The sequence below is a fragment of the Podarcis filfolensis genome (assembly GCF_964270895.1).
Source record: "Podarcis filfolensis genome assembly, chromosome: 12".
Taxonomy (NCBI): domain Eukaryota; kingdom Metazoa; phylum Chordata; class Lepidosauria; order Squamata; family Lacertidae; genus Podarcis; species Podarcis filfolensis.
In genome coordinates this window covers 6,962,329-6,981,200 of record NC_139614.1, presented here as the reverse complement: position 1 = coordinate 6,981,200, position 18,872 = coordinate 6,962,329, and the positions used below count along the sequence as shown (strand labels likewise).

The 18,872-nt window shown below is 42.9% G+C and overlaps 1 protein-coding gene across 1 annotated transcript in view; it reads left to right on the top strand.

Annotated features, from left to right (window-relative positions):
* Window positions 1-18,872, top strand: part of BMPER (BMP binding endothelial regulator) — a 168,126-nt gene that overhangs the window by 91,793 nt on the left and 57,461 nt on the right. The window contains exons 8-11 of the mRNA XM_083578001.1: window positions 77-186; window positions 2,175-2,315; window positions 5,400-5,504; window positions 15,711-15,756. Of these exons, the coding sequence (XP_083434127.1) occupies window positions 77-186; window positions 2,175-2,315; window positions 5,400-5,504; window positions 15,711-15,756 (402 nt within the window). The remainder of the gene's footprint in view (window positions 1-76; window positions 187-2,174; window positions 2,316-5,399; window positions 5,505-15,710; window positions 15,757-18,872) is intronic.

Genomic DNA, 18,872 nt, shown 5'->3' with positions numbered 1-18,872 from the left:
ATGAGCAATAGCTATCTTTGTTGATGATGCAGCTCCCTTTAAATCACATTCTTTTCCCTGTGTTTGTATTTCCCAGGGCAGAGGAAAGTGTTTGATCTCCCATTTGGAAGCTGCCTCTTTCACAGCGATGTTTATGACAACGGAGCCTCTTTTGCATACGACAATTGTACTAAGTGTACCTGCAGGGTGAGTAGGTAGTAAACCCTTCTTCATGTCATTTTCATGGTACAGCAGTGATACTTTTATAGTTTGGGGGCTTCAGTGCTTGCTCCCGTTGACTTTCAGATGCATCTCTTAGTAAAGTAACATCATCTGAAGCCCTTCTTGTGCCTCCTCCATGAGAAGCCCGGAAGGTGGCAACAGGAGAACGGGCTTCCCATTTGTGCAATGCTCTTCCCAAGGAGACTCACCTGGTGCCTTTGTTATATATCTTTAGGCACCAGGCGAAAGCATTCCTCTTCTCCCAGGCCTTTGTCTAATTAAACCATTTATGGTCTTTTAAACTGGGGGTGGGGTACTGTTTTTGTTTGTTACTATGCGTCAGGGAACTGCCATCGGCTCAGGGGGGAGAGGGGAAAAGCCGGATGGATTTCAGAGAGCCCCCAAAGATCGTGGGAAGCAGCTCCTCCTCAGCGGAGGAGAGTAACCACGCCTCCAGTGGAGAGGAGCTGCAGGGCTCGGAGGAGGCGAGGCGGTGCCAGAACACCTTGCCTGGGCAAAGCGGGGAGGAGAGAGGTCCTCCGTTACCCCGGCCCTCCCTGCGCAGTAAGCTTCCGTGCCGAGAGGGGAGGCGCAGACTGGGGGAGAAACTACTCTGCTGGGGAAGGTTTAAGGACCGCCCACTCATGGATTCTTCCAGTGAATGAGCCAGCCACGGGAGAGTGGCGCTCTGGACAGATAAAGTTTATTTTGGCATCAAAAGCAAGGCTTCACAGCCAAGCAGGGAGGCATTTGCCTGCTTGCTCTTGAGCAACCCCTTGGAACCCTAACACTATGTTATGTATTTTTGTGTTCTTATGTAAATCACTCTGTGATCCTTGGATGAAGGGTGGTATAGAAATTGTGTGTGTGTGTGTACACCCTTGTGCAAATTAATTGAAACAAATAATGTAGTTTATTGTACAAAGCTCACATATACGTACATTAGTAATGGATATGACCTCCGCTATTTTTAAGCAGCATTTGAACAGGGTTTGGCATGGAGTCTACTAGTTTCGAACAGTCACTGTTGATTTTCGGATCCCTGTAGCACACTTGAATCAGTTCCTGAATGAGCTTCTCCATAGTCGTACAGTCTACAGCACAGAGGCGACTTTTGCAAATACAGTGGTACCACTGGTTACAAACGCTTCTGGTTATGAACGCTTCAGGTTATGAGCTCCGCTAACCTGGAAGTAGCTGCTCCTGGTTGCGAACTTTGCCCCAGGATGCGAATGGAAATTGTGTGCTGGAGGGGCGCTCACAGCGGGATGCTCCATTAGCGAAAGCGCACCTCAAGATAAGAACGGTTTCAGCTTAAGAACGGACCTCTGGAACGAATTAAGTTCGTAACCAGAGGTACCACTGTAGCTCACAAATTCTCAATGGGATTTACGCCCGGGGAATTCCCTGGCCGATCAAGTACCTGTATTTGCTGCTCTGCAATGAATTTCTTCACCACTTTCGATGTGTGACAGGGGGCTAGGTCCTGCTGCAATATCCCACTACCATCAGGATACCTCTTTTCCAGCTCTGGAATAACTCTCTTTTGTAGAACATCAGTATATTGTGGCTAGTGCATCATTCCTTCTATTGGTTGCAGACTTCCGACACCATAATGATCAACTGACTTTTTGTGTTTGTTTTGAGTACAGGATTACGAGTAAGATAGAAAACATGCTTTGTTTCAATTAATTTGCACAAGGTTGTGTGTGTGTGTGTGTGTGTGTGTGTGTGTGTATGGGGTAGGCACAGCCTGAAAGGTTCAGTGTTCCTAGCCATTTTTCTTGTGTCAGTCCCCATACATGTTACATCTGTGTAGATATTCTTACTGTGTTATTGTAGCTTCCATTGTCTCCATAGTGGCATCAGTTTAGCAACCACTTCATGTACCCAGTCACTAATTGAGGAGGGAATGTTATCCTCTTCATCCTCTTATCTGCACCCTCTCTCCCTCCCTTCCTCTTTCCATGTAGGATTCCACTGTGGTGTGTAAGAAGAAATGCTCACCTCCTGGAGATTGCATTAAAGGCAAAGAGCAGTGCTGCAAGGAGTGTGTCTCGTACATGTCCCCAGAGAAAACAAAAGTGTGCAAGTTTGGCAACAAGATCTTCCGGGTAAATGCCCTTTTTTAAAAAAGAAACTGCCCCACACGGGTATCATTGCAACACTTGAGTAATCATCGGGTTGCAATGAATCCGGAGCAGTGGTTTTATCTTTTAGTAGTGCCGAGAGGCTCCCACACAAGGAATTAAAATAAAACAGAAAAAAGATTAGCTTTCTGCAGTCTGGTAAACTGACTCCTTTCTGCCTAGGCAGACAGCCGTGCTGCTTCCCTGTGCTATAAAATGCATTATAATGATGTGATTCAGTTTCCTTAGCACATCCCAATAGCTATAGTAAAGGTACCACATTTTTCGCTCTATAAGACGCACCAGACCACAAGACGCACCCAGTTTTTGGAGGAGGAAAACAAGAAAAAAAATATTCTGAATCTCAGAAGCCAGAACAGCAGGAGGGATCACTGTGCAGTGAAAGCAGCAATCCCTCTTGCTGTTCTGGCTTCTGTGATAGCTGCGCAGCCTGCATTCGCTCTATAACACACACACACATTTCCCCTTACTTTTTAGGAGGGAAAAAGTGAGTCTTATAGAGCAAAAAATACGGTATTTCTCTGTGGCCTGTATAGAGCATGGCTGAATAGACAAAGGCAAAATGGAACCTCTCCTCCCACCCGCAGGTGAGCCAATAGGAGCTGAATTCACCTTTTTGGATATAAAGTACACAGCTATAGATACATGCAGTGCTTCATGAGTTGGGAAGGCATGCGGTATTAATCTACTCCTGCCCTCCTTCTACCCAGGGTCATTGGGGATTCCCTCCCAAAACACTTCCCATATTATTGGGTGCCTGCTTGTTTTTTCAAGCCATGCAGAATTTCTCTCCCCCCCCCCCTCTGTTGGAACTGATTTCTGACACTGTGTCGACCATCTGTGTGTTGAGAGATCCAGGGATCAGATGAAAAGTTAAATCCCTTATGCACATAGTATTTACTCAGCCAATGCTGCTTTTCATTAATTTGCATTCCCCCCTACACACATTGCACAAAGCTGCACTGTACGTAGGTCCTGGAAACCCTGTTTATAGTCAATTGAAAGGAACTACTCTTCATTCATTCAGTTGGTGCTTACACACAGAAAAACCATTGTGCCACCAGCCAATTGTCTCTTTCTTACATGCATTCTTTCTTACACACACACACACACACACACACACACACACACGACTCCTTGTGATTATCATATTGACTTGTACTCAAAAGAGCTACTTCATGTGCATACAAAGGATTGATTTTTTTCTTTAAACCCAAGTGCCCAAGCCATACACTGCTTTTGAAACACACCTCAGTTTCAGAATAGGCATTTGAAGTCTGGGGTTTCGTAGGACTGCTGTTCCAGAAACTCGTGTCTAAAAACCACTTCCAGGTGCAGAAAATTCAGGTCTTGGGATCCAGACTAGTATTCCACAGAACAAAATATCAGAATTATAACAGCAGACAATGACTGTCCAGCCTCTTACAGTGGCATAGTCAATGTGTACAATCATTCTTATTTCCTAAGGCTGTATTCACTTTCTAGGGAGAGAGGCCTATGGAGCATAATAAGACTTATTTCTAAGTAAATATGTATAGGGTTGAACTATTATACAGTTAGTTGTCTCTGTTTCTTGTAGTTCCATAGACATTGTGTTTTGTGGAAAATAGCCTTTATTTTGTTTTGCCTTTAATACTTGCTTTGGTCTGTTGAGATCTGTTAATAATTATTTTTTCCATATGTCCACTACTTCTTGGTTTATTGCCTCAGTTTTCAAAACTGGGATTATAAACTGAGCAATCTGAGGGGGGTCATTTTAAAGCCAAGAAAGGCGTCGTAGAGTTCAGAAAAGTGTAAAATCGGATTATTTTCTGATCCACACATTAGTCTAAAGAGTGCAGATGAGGTCAGCTCACATCAGAATTCAGATAAATTGAATTCCTCAAGTGTCTCTCTTCTTCATATTATTAAAATATTATGTAGAGTAGCAGAGGGAGAAAAATGATTCATGGGAAATAGTTGACTGGGAAATGGTCTTCTGAAAGCCACAAATAAAGTGAATGAGTACTTTGCAAGAGAACTTGAGAAATCCCAGAGGACTGTGTCCTGTGTCAGGTACTCAGTCATTATCTTGAGACAGATTACCTACAGTGCACCCTGCTCTCACCTGTGGCTCATAGAAGCTGTCAGCATTTGATAATAAATAAATAAATAAATAAATAAATAAATAAATAAATAAATAAATAAATGGGTTCCTCTCACATTTTTATTGTATTCTGCACCACACTGATCCACAGCACTCTGTTACTACCTGCCCCACCTTCATTTCCTTCCAATAAATCGAAGGCTTCTGTAAGTTGGATAGAAAAGGAACAGTGGCTGGACCTCTGATGGGTAAAATAATGCTTTAAGAACTGCATTTGGCCCAAGCAGTCCATAAGGAAGGAAGCCAGGGCATTTCTGAAGCAGCACTTTGGAGTCACAGAGCTCTGTACCTGCTCAAATTCTTGGGTAATTTTTGTTCTCTATCTGTTATAAGCATTTTCAGATGTTTAGTGGATCAGATGTCTGCCTTTGCACTGTAAGTAATCCAAATCTGAATTCAGTATTAAGTACATTCCTGGGCTGAAGGAGAACGATGCCACATCTGGGAATAAATTTTCAGTGTCCTGACATCTTTATCAAATACTTTCACGCGCGGTAACTTAAACATGCCAATCACAGTGGCTATGTTGAATCAAATTTTTATAATTATGTCATCCCAAATGAGATGTTCATGATACTGTGTGATCACAACCCGAATGTTTTTCAGGAGAAAAGGCAACTAATCAGGATGTTGCTAGAAAATTCTGACACGTCTTCATTAAGCGTACAGTAAAACTCCTCTATCTGGAAGGATCAGAGTGAAAAACCATCCCTGATGAGCTTCCATCCTTAATCCAACTGGGTGGAGATGGACATCTCAGAAGTGATTTAGACTAAACAATGACATAACTTCCCAATAGGGAGAGAGTTGCTTTTTCCCTTGTATAACAGGATGATGCATTACTGGAACTGCTTCCTTCTGCTGCCCCAGCTGATGGCTGTATCATGTTCTCCCTCCTGCAGGATGGAGAGATGTGGTCCTCCGTTAACTGCACCATCTGTGCTTGTGTGAAAGGCAAGACTGAGTGTCGCAAGAAGCAGTGCATTCCAGTCAGCAGCTGCCCTCATGTGAGTGTGTGTGCTTTTCCTCCTGTTTATAAATTGATAGGGCTTTTCAGTAGAAACTTTGGCAGGCTTGGTTTACGCAGACTTGGGAAAAGGAGAACCAGAATGAGACTCCAAGTCCTGGGGCAGAGTGAAATATTCAGAACAGGACAGCACGTTTCCCCCTGTTTCTTCTGCTCTCCTCCAGACATTTCTTTCTGATTCAGTGACTTCTAATCCCAGTTTTACATCAACTGGTGCTCTTTCCTTTCATGCTCGGTATATATATAACTCTCTCGCTTTACTTGCCTTCATTGGGTGTCTTGTGCCATAGGCATGGTGATTTGCTTAATAAGTATCTGTTTAAAATGTTTGGAGCTGGCTAAATTTACTTACTTGGGAAGTATGCCCTAGTATTTCAGTGGAATTTGCTGGCATGCAAGTGTGCTAAGGATTTCAGTGTACATTGCTAAGCTGCTCCTACAGGTGGGTGTAGGTAAAGAAAGCGGTAAATACATTTGCACAGTCTTTATATAGGGTTAGTAGACAAATTTGGCGTTGCTGTTGACTGTCCCACAGACTGATGTCCTCAGATTTGCATTCATCTGTGTTTGCAAGGAGAAAGTAGCACATTGGGAGCCAGCGTGGTGTAGTGGTTAAGAGCGGTGGACTCGTAATCTGGTGAACCGGGTTCGCGTCTCCGCTCCTCCACCTGCAGCTGCTGAGTGACCTTGGGCTAGTCACACTTCTCTGAAGTCTCTCAGCCTCACTCACCTCACAGAGTGTTTGTTGTGGGGGAGGAAGAGAAAGGAGATTGTTAGCCGCTTTGAGACTCCTTTGGGTAGTGATAAAGCGGGATTTCAAATCCAAACTCCTCCTCCTCCTCCTCCTCCTCCTCCTCCTCCTCCTCTTCTTCTTCTTCTTCTTCTTCTTCTTCTTCTTCTTCTTCATTTGCCCACAGTTGTGTGGCAAATGCTGATACTGTATAAAATATCATTAGAACACTTCCACAACAAAAACAGCAAAAACGTATTTCAGTGCTGCCTGCAATTGCTTCCTTCCGTTAAAGAGATTTCTTGAGAGATTTTAGAGAGTTTTAGAGATCCCAAAGCTGCAGCAACTATCTGCAGATGTGTACGTGTGAGTTTCAGGATACCTCTACTCTGTGAAGATGAGCAAGTGTGAGCCTAAGCACATTTGTACATCAAGAATGTGGTACTTAACTATGGTCTTGCCATGTAGATGTTACTGAAGTAGGGTAATGAAATCCTGCTAGATTAGAATCACTTCAGAAACGTCTCAAAAACACCTTACCTGGTACCCACCCAGAGGGAATTACAAAAGGGAAAGTATATTACTTTGTACCTCTAACACTCTTGGGAACTCTGTTATACTTCAGTGTCCACGGTTATCTGCTTGTGTCTCATGTATCTTGTTCTGTGCTCAAGAAAGCGAGGCGTGGTCTTACAAAAAATAATGGATAGGCTGTTTCACAGTATTTTCAGAGAGAGTTCTTTAGAGCCATGAATCATAAAAGCATCATGTCATCAGCCATAATGGACTTCATCATCTGAAGTAGCCTCATATTACTTCCCAACAAAAAAAAATCACTTCCTGTTGATTTTGAGTTAAGGCTGATTAAGTAATCTAATACTAATCTTTATGTTTTGAGAGATGGGGGATGAAGCTATAACATTACATTTGAATGCATTTCATGAATGTGGAAAAAATGAAAATGAGAGGCTAATTTTATGCAGAATCAGTTGGCGCTGTGGTTCATAATGAATGTGTTACTAGTAATTTCACAATGCACATCCCAGTGATAATGTTCATTGTACAAGGCAGTTTGGGACACTGTGTTTTGCTGCCATGCTACCCTGGTCCTCTTGATTCACCAGAATTGTTAAAATTAAGTTATTATTATTATTTATTAAATTTATAAAATTAAAAGTTGGCAAGTCTTCATTATTCTAGACAGGTTTCCCAGGGGAAACTGAAATGGGTGTTTGACGGATGTCAAGTTACCTGCTTGCCTGTTTGGTAGCAATGTGACTGTGTAGTGTTAACAATTGGGACCTGCAGCAATAGAAAACATTGCAGTGTGGATTGATCCTCTTCAAAGATCCAGCCAGCCAACCATACTCTCTTGCACGAGACTCCATTATATATCCCCTCCCCTCTGATTTTCTAGTCTCTCCTGATGATGATCCCTTTTGTGCATGGATGGTGCTATTTTGGCTATATACAGAGCACTGAAAATGATGATAGCTCCATTAACTTTGCTGAGATTTTTCTTTAAAAGTGTTGAGAAACAACACATGTCTGTTAATATGTCTCCTAATTTTGGTACAACCTGTAATTTTTCTGAGTACCCCATCCCCTTTTTCCTGGATTAATAATGACTCAATTCCAAATTGAAGCAAGCAGGCCTTCTGTATCCCGATGATGGCTGTGGAAAAGGGCCTTGGTAGAGTGGCAGGCCACATACCTTGCAGGTAGACGGTTTCAAGCTCAATAACTGGAATCTCCAATTAGAAATGAAACATCGTCTGTCTGAAACCCAGAGAACTGCTGCCAGTCTGTGTAGGAAATACTCACACATTGTAAGGCAGCTTCCAATGTTCATTGGGCCATTGGATGCACTGGGGTCCAGAGGACTTTGAGCCCGTTGTCTGTATAGGGGCCCAACTCTGCTCTGTGCTATTTTGGTAGCTAGAGTCAGGGGTCATCCAGTGTACATGCCAGAAAGGGGGAGTGTGCAAGGAGCGCTTGGAAACTCCCACACTTGTCCAAGATGAACAGAAGCCCCCCCAGGCCTAGACTCCTTTTTGGACTCTGTGAGGAAGGCATGATCCATGTTAGGAGAGGTACAGCAAAAGTGGAAGCCCCTGGGATTATGGGCCCAGTGATTTGATATCTGAAGGGGCCCTGGGACCTGCTGGAAGGCTGAGCCATTTCAGCCTCTTTCTGAACCCACTGTGGATAACCAGGCTAGTAGCCAGATGTCTGATACGGACCTGAAAACAGGTTACCAAAATCCTATCCATCGTCCTTTGCATTCAGCGGCAACTCAAGGCTTAGTTTGTGTTGTATGACAATCTTTGGAGAGATTTATTCTGTGGATACATTTTGAGCCTACAAATTTGGGCTTCGGATTTACTCTGGGGCCTGTGTCCCATGCCTAACGTGGACAGTATTGAATTTTTTCGTACACATCTGCTATTCTTACAAACAGAAAGAAAAGTTGCTGGTCGTACTCCAGTGCCAAATGAGGTACAAAACAACAGCAGCTGCTGCTGTTGCACAATGGAACACCACCACCACCAAGAAAGAAAGAAAGAAAGAAAGAAAGAAAGAAACCCTAATTAGTTCTGTCTTTTCAAAAGAATACGAAAAATAAAAGGATAGCACTTGATATAAAACTGAAACTCTCATAAAACGAGGGGAAGAATAAAATAGCCTACAAAATTCATAGATTCTCAAATGTGGTCTGCTTATAAATATAAATGGGCAAAATTGGAATTGCATCTCACAGGCCACTCCTAAGGGAGCCTTCAGTGCTAACGAACTCTAGCAGCACATGTTAGTAATAATGGGCTTCCTTATTCGACAAGACAAAAACAGACTCCTGTGCCAGCATGGTGGCTCAGGTAACCAGCCATAGCAGGTTGGCTGGCATACCCTAATTTTGCTTGAATTCCTTCCACTTGCAGCTTCCTTGATGGCTGCAGCCCTTTTATGAAAACACTGAGGTAAGACTATCCAGTGCAACGGAGAGGCATTTTTTCAGCTACGTACCTCCCAGCTGTGCTAGTCTAGTTTGCCCAGTTAAAACCTTCCCGTGCGGATACGGTGATTGGAAGGGGGGGGGAGTGCGTTGTAGCACCCCCGTTAAAAGGACATGAAGGTGATTTATTACAACAGGTGCTTTATACTGAAGGAAGCAACTCGGCAAAATGACAGCACCTTGGCTGCTTTTCTTGGGCACCAGATTGTGAGTTGGTGTCAGCATTATGTAGTCCTTCTTATATTCCTACTTTTATAATAGCTTTCCCATTGTCTGCTTTTCCTTCAGGGTGGTGCCTCCACAACAAACTTGCGGAGTAGGTTGGGCTGAGAGAGCGGATGACTTAAGATCCAAGGTCACCAGACTTTATGGTTGAGTTGTGATAAGACCAGCCCTCTAGCTGCTATAACACAGTGGCTTTGAAGGCAGGTTTTTAATATGAAAGGTTTCAAAACCAAGGCTCAGCCCTGGAAAATAAGTAACATGGTAATGTAGAAGGATGTGCTTGTGAGCATGTGCAGAATGTATTTCATCCTTACAACTCAGCACACTAGAGGTAATTACAGTGATGTGCTGTGTGCTGAGCTGGTCGTCTTCCAAGTGAAGAGGAGAATTTGCAAGTATTTGATTAGAAATCCAGGGAGGGAGGTGGATAATTAAAATATTCTGCACCACTTAGAAGAACAACACAAGGATGGCAAGGGGTTATGTGCTTAGGTGCAAAGGTAAGGCTTCCAGTCAGAGATCAGCCTGGCATATCTTAGTGCTGTATTTGACCTTTACCAGCTTTTGCTACTTGGGACCTTGATGCTTGAAGGATCGTCTCTTCCCACACCTGTTCCTTGAGGTTAGCATCCGACGCCCTTTCTGCAATTGCCTCTGCCAAATCAGGCCTCATGGTGGATGACTGTGTGGGAAAAGTCCCCCTCAGTTAGGTCCACCTGCCGCCAATTGTAATGTCTTTTCAGCAGCAGGCAAATATTTCTCTGTTCCTCCAGGCTTTTTAATTTAAGTGGTGGTTTAGGGCAGTTTTAGCTCTGTGAATTTTTATTGCTCTGCTTTGTGTTTTTAATTGATTTAATACCGAGGGGATATGTTCCTCCACTCTCTGTTTTAAAAGTGGTCTTTTTGATACTATAATTATGTTTTATTTGATACATTTTATAGTAGTTTTATTGTAATTGGTTTTTCTTTTATTTAAAACAAGGTTCTTTTCCATCTTGTATGCTATCCACAAAACTTCTGTTATAGGACAGCCCATCTAAAGTGTGTGTATGTAAAGAACTTATCCTATCTAAGGAAATTGGGAGTGGCTGGAACATAGCTGCATTTCCAGCTTCAATTCCTAACATCTCCAGTTGACAGGATCAGACAGTAGCTATAAAGAGAGAAAGATCTCTGTCTTTCTTGCTTGCTTGCTTGCTTTCTTTCTTCCTTCCTTCCTTCCTTCCTTCCTTCCTTCCTTCCTCTCTCTCTCTCTCTCTCTCTCTCTCTCTCTCCCCCCCCCTCTGGTGCAGATGCCTCCTTCATATGCCACATAAACCATAGTTAATGGCTAACCCTGGTTGTGTCCTTCTGGATTGCTTCATTCCTTCCCACTTGTGTGTGGAGAAAAGAGATCATGCTCTCTGGCTTAGTATTATGCCCAAATCAAGGGTTCTGTTTCGTGTTGTTGTTGTTTAGTCGTTTAGTCGTGTCTGACTCTTCATGACCCCCTGGACCAGAGCACGCCAGGCACTTCTGTCTTTCACTGCCTCCCGCAGTTTCGTCAAACTCATGCTGGTAGCTTCGAGAACACCGTCCAACCATCTCGTCCTCTGCCGTCCCCTTCTCCTTGTGCCCTCCATTTTCCCCAACATCAGGGTCTTTTCCAGGGAGTCTTCTCTTCTCATGAGGTGGCCAAAGTATTGGAGCCTCAGCCTCAGGATCTGTCCTTCCAGTGAGCACTCAGGGCTGATTTCCTTAAGAATGGATACGTCTGATCTTCTTGCAGTCCATGGGACTCTCAAGAGTCTCCTCCAGCACCAGAATTCAAAAGCATCAATTCTTCGGTCGATCAGCCTTCTTTATGGTCCAGCTTTCACTTCCATACATCGCTACTGGGAAAACCATAGCTTTTACTATACGGACCTTTGTTGGCAAGGTGGTGTCTCTACTTTTTAAGATGCTGCTGTTTTGTGTAGTTCTCAGCAAACCACAATATGTAGCAAGTGGTTGTTCTTGACTTACTGATGATGACTTGTTGGAGCAAAACAAATTGCAACCTCAGGTTTGGACTTCATGCACAGCCATCTAGCCACCAAAGGTTGACTTCTTAATTAGATTCGTTGGCTGGGATCCAAAGATCAGCACAGCTACTGGTAGTTCCATGCACCCAGAGGGGCTTTGGCCTTTTGTTGCTTAAGCCACATGGAGAATCACTTGTAAAAACCAAGGTAGTTTTGAGAAGCCTTTTTAGGTATGGTGTAAGGAGCCTGCTTTATAAAGAAAAAAACTCAAAAATCCCACTGGACCTGCCCAAGCCCCTGGAGACACACAAAGGAGCGCTTTAAATCTTCTCCATTCGAGCTAATTCCAATGAAATTAATTAAGCTACTTTTTTAATAAAGATTTTTACTGGAGCTTAAAAAACAAAACAAAAAACCCACCATACCACATGTGTGGTTTTTTTTTTTAATTTTAGCCACTGCTACTCCTGCCAGAAGTTGTTACAAAGGTTTGGCCTCTTCAGCATATCAAGTAAAGAACTGAGCCTTGTCTTTATTCAAAACGCAGGAATAATTTACAGATTCAGATGAGATTAAAATGGCATTTGACTCTCCACTAAGCCAGGAGTACAGGAAAACGTATTCTGTCCTCAAAACATACCCCGAAACTGCAAGCAACAGAGCCCCGTTTACTCACAATTTTAAAGCACATTTATCTTGTCAAAGAATTCTGGGCACTGTAGTTTTTTCAGGGTTTGCTGGGAATTGTAATTCTGTGAAGGGTAAACTACCTTGCCCAGAATTCTTTGAGGGGGGAAATGTGCTTCAAATTTGCTTTAAAGGTATAGTGTGTTCACAGCCTCTGGTGATGGAGTTAGGTTCTTTTCCCCCCTTGCTGGATTAGAGTCTAAAACATCAGTTTTTAAAAGACATTATAGGCAAATTGGATCCAGGAAGTGACTTAGCTTCAGTTAAGGTGGTCAAGTTCCATCTGTTTCACTATAAGCACTGACACAGAATCCAGACCACACAAAAAGAAATGATACAACTCAGGTTTGTTAGTTTTTTAAAAAATAAAAAGCGAAGGAAATGCTCGTGAGGCTTCTATTCAACAATTGGAAGCAATTGCTACAAGACTTTTTCTACAACAGGGGATATTGTTACCATTCAGAAATGGCTGCCTGGAACCAAAACTCCAATTTGTGGTTCGAGGACCCGATCCCCGCGTAGTGGAATGAAAACACACGGACACGTGATATAAGGTTAATGGGCAAGAAAAGGCCACAACTTTATTGATTACAGCAGTGAAAAGGTATTGGCTTAGGCATTGGATCACGTCAGTTGACTCCACCCACTCGGAGAGGGGTGAGTCAAAAAGGGGGGTCTATTCACCAGTAGGTGGAGCCTGTTGATGCTAATCCAACTATAAGCTCTCCCCTATGTCACCGAGGGTCGTGCCATGGCCCCCCGCCACACAGGCATCGGACAGAATACACGACCGCCGGATTCCTTTAACGGAATACCCAAAAATTGAAGGCGTAGGCGATGGCCACACCTTGCCCTTCCACACCAGAGGCAAACTCAAAGTCGCCCCGCTCCAAGTCGCAGAGGCGCCGGGGGGAAAGAACAGGGCACCGAAGCAAACGAAAGCTCAGTCACCCACTCACAACACACACAGTGGCGAAGTCAGAGTCGCGGATAGTTTCACCCACTCCCAGCTCACACACACGGTGGCGAATCCAAGATCGCCCTGCTCAGGCAGGTAAAGATTAGCTGGCGCTGCTGCAGCAGAGCGCGAGGAAGTACACGCACTCACCGCTCACACAAAGTGACAAACTCCAAGTCGCACAGAAAGGAAACGGAAAAGAATTGTTGGCACTAGTGGGGGGGCGGAGGAGGATAGAGTAAACGTGGGCAAACAAAGATAAAGTAAGCCAGTACTCCAATATCACCGAAATAAGCTCGAATAAGAATAAAACAGCCAGCCAATAAGCGAAGCAAAATACGCGGCACCCGCACGATCTCCCCAACTCTGAGCCTCGGAAATACTTCCCTGGCTCCTGCAGCAAAGACGACGATCCTGTTGACTCGCGACGGGACGGCAAAACGTGAGGCCACGTGGCTGGCGAAGCAGCAAGTTAAGCTGTCGTCCACGCCCCCTCCAAGGCACCTGGTTGGGCGCTTTCCCGTGGGCGTGGTGCGCCAGCCAGCTCGGCTCCCGCCCACAACCCCTCCCCTCTTTGCAGGAGGAGAGTCTTTCTCTCCTTCAGTCCCCTATGCTTGCAGAAATTGGCTGGTGACCCCATGTGGCAAAATACCTGCATTAAAAAGTCTTCGTACGTGTCTGAGTGAGTCTCCCTCTCGCTCTATGATCTTTCCCCTCTTTCTCCAATATCCTAATCATCAAACTTCAATACCCCCCATTGTTCTTTAGACCTCCCCACACTTCTTTTCGACTTCCAAATTCTTCCAACTCTCCATGGCCTTTCTTATTGCAGTTCAAATTTCAACCTGTCAGCGTTGGATCATGGCGCAATTTGCAACTTCCACCCTTTGCTCTATTTTTACCTGCAAGCATAAGGCACACAACACTCTGCATAGCCTTACAGCTAGAGCTTTGCTTGTGGAAAAAGCTTTGTTTATATCACACCAGGTTGACCAGGTCTTCACTACTATTCTTCTATAGGTATTCTTCTATAGGTATCACAAAGCACTGACCCACTATATTAAGAGTGTGCAAGCCAGCTCCAAATAGACTTTCTTTACCTGCTACTTTCTTCAAAACGCTTGAAGTGCTCAATAGACCTCAAGACACCTTCAACCTGTCCTAACTTGGTGGTGGCTGGAGGAAGTTCTGGAACATTGTTGCTACTGATGCTAATTTTGCTTCTTTTAAGTGACAATCATAGAGTATGTTTTAGATAAGCACCAATAGTCAATGTGCCTCTTTGGGCTGTCTGCCTTTCCCTTTACCATTTTTCTTTGCGAAAGTGTTTAACTTTGCTTTTCTTCTGTGTTACCTTGAAGCCTGTGTAAATTGTTCACTATTTGAGTGCTGAATGCTAAAGAAACATGTGTCAATGCAACTAATATGCCCCTAATATGTATGGTATATAATAATCTGAATATACTTCATTGAGTATTTTTGAATTATTATTATTTTTAATACTAACCAAGTTTATTTTTGCTTCTACTACCCCAATATGGGAGCCACTATATCTTAGCTGATGCTATGAGCATGATGTTAACTGACATTATGAAAACAATAGAACCATAGAATTGTAGATTTGGAAATGAAAATGAGGATCATCTAGTGCACCCCCCCCCCAAAAAAAGTGCAGGAATAGACATGACCTTTGAGAAAGCAAAAAATAAATAAATTGTGTTTTTAAAATGGATAGTGTAATTTGTGAATTTGGGCCCATTGTGCCAAAAATCAGATGAAGTCACACCAAACTCATGTTCTGGTCTGTCAACTTGATTCGTAGCAGCACCTGGCATCCAAATGTCGGTCAGGACCCCCACCTTGGGAACCCTTGTCCTGCGTTTGGTAACAATATCTTGAGTGGCAGTTGAACCTTTGGGTGAAGTCATGCCAAAGTTACATTTCAGTCTGCCATCTTGATTCAAAATGGCTCCTGTAGTTTCAACAACAAAAAAGACCACCATTCCAACTCAAGAACCTTTGCTCTGAGTTTGGCACTTATATCTCGAAAGGAGGCTGACTCTGTGTCAAGAAATGTGTGAAGTCGTGCTAAAGTGATCTTTCAGTCTTCCTTCTTGATCCAGAAAGGCACCCGGCAGCCAAACAGTGACAAAGTCTGCCACCCCCATCTCAGGAAATCCTGTGCTGGGTTTGGCAACAATATCTTGAAATTAACAATTATCTTGACAAACCTATGCCAAAATATGGGTATAGTCACACCACAGTCACATTTTCATTCAAAATGGTCCTCGCACCCAAACATCAATCCCACCTTGGGAAGCCTCATGCCAAGTTTGGAGACGTTGCCTTGAGAGGTGTCCAAGCTTATAGAGAACAACAACAAACAAATGGGCAAACAAATTGCTTTCCAAAATATATAGTAGATTGGTTGCAGATTTGTATACAGATACATAGCTGCAGAAGGAAAGTTTTGAATGGCTTTCCACATTTTTCTATACTTTCAAATTGTGACCATTGCTCCAGATGTGTTCCCCCTGCCATTAAATATTGTTTATATTTATCCCATTTAGGGAAAGATCCTCAACCGAAAAGGATGCTGTCCCATTTGCACTGAAAGTGAGTAAGTTCATTCTTCACATTTTTCCAACAAGTTTTTGAACTCTTCACACACAACTGCTGTCTTGAGTGTTACTCCTGGCCTAGTCCATTTGCCATTATTGGGAGATTCTTGCGTAGCCTATTGAGCCAGAGGTTGACACCAGTTCCTTGGTTTCACAGCTACCATAGCCAGATGATTAGCAAGTAGTCTGCTTTCTCACAAAAGACAACCCTTGACAACAAGCCCAGACGTTGAAGAAATAGTCTGGAACTAGGAGTCAATAACTCTCACTTCTTGGATTGGGGTTTGATGTTTCAAAATATTCCTGGGGAAATGAGAGAGACCCAGGTTCATTTGCGAAGGTGTGAATGTATATTATTGGAAAGGGCAATAGTCTACTTTCTCCAAAGAAAGCAAGTGCTAAATGCTAAGTCTCTCCAACGTGATTTATAAGGCAGCACGGAGGTACAATTTAAAGGCTGGTAAAAACAAAATATGGTGTATGGGAAATATGTTGGAGTACAGAAGAATATACAAAAGAGAAAAGGAAAAGGGAACAGCCCATAAACATCGAAAAGGGAAGAATTCCTTGGACACCACCCTGGAAACAGGTTATGATTGACAGTGGCTTGAATTACTGCAGGTGAATATTTCTAAAAATATTCACCCGGACTATCCTTTCAATCACAGCTAGTCCATTAATTGGACATAGATTTAAACAGTGTACAGTGCAATTTATCGTTGCAAAATACCAGAATGATAATGAGAGAAACTTCACTGAATGATTTTCCACATAATTTAATGCAGCTTGTAGTTTTCCTGGGCTATAATGAAAATATTTATAGATGGAAAGTCAGTGGGATTAAACAGTGAGTATAGGAGTTGCTCTTTCTGAAATATTTTAACTGAATTTTGAAAGAACTATGTTTTAAATCTTGGTGGTATGTAATTTTGGTTGAATTAAGAACAATTAACTTAAATTGTTGCATGATGCTCCCTGGTGTATTATATAAACAAGAGCCCTGAGCATGTGAGAAACCAGAGGCAATGTGCCTTTACCACCAAGCAGTGGGCACATTATTGTAAAATAACAGCAGAGATATGCCAAGTGGTGCAGTCGCTTCATTAGGAACAAATTGTACTTGTAGCTGTGGGAAAGTGACTCATCTGAGGCGTTGGGAAATAAAATGGACCGCCTTGTGTTTCTGTGCTGATGCCCAGTGAAATCACTACAAGCTTTTCCAGTGACAGTGGGAGGGTTCAAAACACAATAGCCGACTTTACCACTGAGTTTTTATCTAACAGAATGATGAAGACTCTCCTTCTCCTTATTCTTGGAAGTCAGCAAGGCCTGACAAGGTGCCAAAATAAAATGGCCTTTCCAGAACGGTGGGTTGCCTCTCTCTGTAGAAGCCTTGTGGGTTGGGGCAGTAGCACTTGGAATAACAACAAGGAGATATAATGTTTTGTGCAGGTTATGCCCTCAGGCAAGGTGGGTGAATAGGAAGTTGGTTCCTAAGCAAAACAGATCCTAAAGAAAATGGGTCCCTTGACCTATGGCACACAACTAACAACTACAGCCAGCGGATCCCACCGGAAACAAAAAAAATACTATGTTGACTATTATTATTATTATTATTATTAGTTATTATTATTCAGTTGTCTTTTCCATCTAAGTTTTAGTGGTCTAGTAGCAGATACCTCTGATACCCTTGTGCCTCACAAGGAGAATTAAGAAGGACATGTTTCCCTTGCCTGTCTCCCAACAGAAGTCATCACACAGGGCAACCAGAGCAGTATCTGTGCCAAAACTGGGCCTAAACCCCAATTGAAATGAATCTTCACCCAATAAACATGTAAATTGCAGATGAGCAAAACATATATGCATCTTTAAATTCTGGATACATGTTCCTGGGGGGCTTGGCCATTCCAGACATGCATACATGGGTGTTTAAAGATACTTGTACAACTGTATAAGTTATTCCTGGCATTGCATGTGCACCAAGTGTGACGCTATCCCAAAAGATCTTGACTCAAGTTCGCAGTCCTCATTCACAATATCAGTAAAGAAAAGTAATCCTTTTATCTGACTCCACTATTCTTTCCAACTATGTTTTGTGTCAGTTAAGTGTACTCATAGAATCTCTTGTGATTAATTTCATTGATCCAGCTGTATACCTACTTTTGAGCCACCCTGTATAAATGTGTTGAGACACATTGCTGGGTTGTTGTTTTTGTACACCATGAGGAATGCAATTCAGCTTCATTCTGCCTGTGATATTCCTAGCTTTCAAATTAATGTTTGCCCCCATTTGATTTAAGGACCTGCAGCTTGCTTTGATGCTGAAGCCTAATTCACATTTTGGCCAACTGTCTCCTGTGTTTCATTTTTGGTTTTTGAAAAGCCAAGTCCCGTTGAGTTATGTATGTGTGAACAAATTACTCTCCATTCTGTTTTTTAATGTCATAGTTTTACTCAGAAAGCATCCAAATCCCTCTTAGTTATGGTTTATATAATATTTTCCTTGGCTGCTGTAAATTAGCTGCAAGCCCTGCCTCAAGAGTCTGTTACATCTGGACACTTTGGAATTAACTTGACTCTTCTGGTGTTCTGGCCCGTCTTTTCTCCACTGCCTTTTGCACAAATTGTGCGAGAGTCTTGAATTCCAGTTCTCCCTGCATGCAAGAGGGCCATCCTCCTAATATGGTCATTTCTTTCTTTTCTGTTGTGGCATGTGGGTTATTAGATACCGTGAAAACAGTCCAAGAATCCTTCAGAACTCTTTCCAATAGCTAAGTAATTTAGAGTATCAACTCACCGCATCATGAGCTCCTAAACTGAGACTGCCAAGTCCAGGGACAAGTAAACTGTATGATCTTGATTTGGGATTGTGAGTGCTGGGGATGTGAAGTAAATGGCCGTTTACTTCATGTCGGTGCATATGTTGGTATACAGCTTGGCCCCATGCCTTGTAAATCTGGAAAAGGGTATTCGTTTAGTGAAGTCAATGGAGCACAGAGGATATTTTGACAGCAAAACCGAACACATGCATTTTAAAGTCACATTCATCTGAAGGGGAGAGAATTAAGCATGTGATTCACTCTCTCTTTCAAATCAGTGAGACTTAAAAGT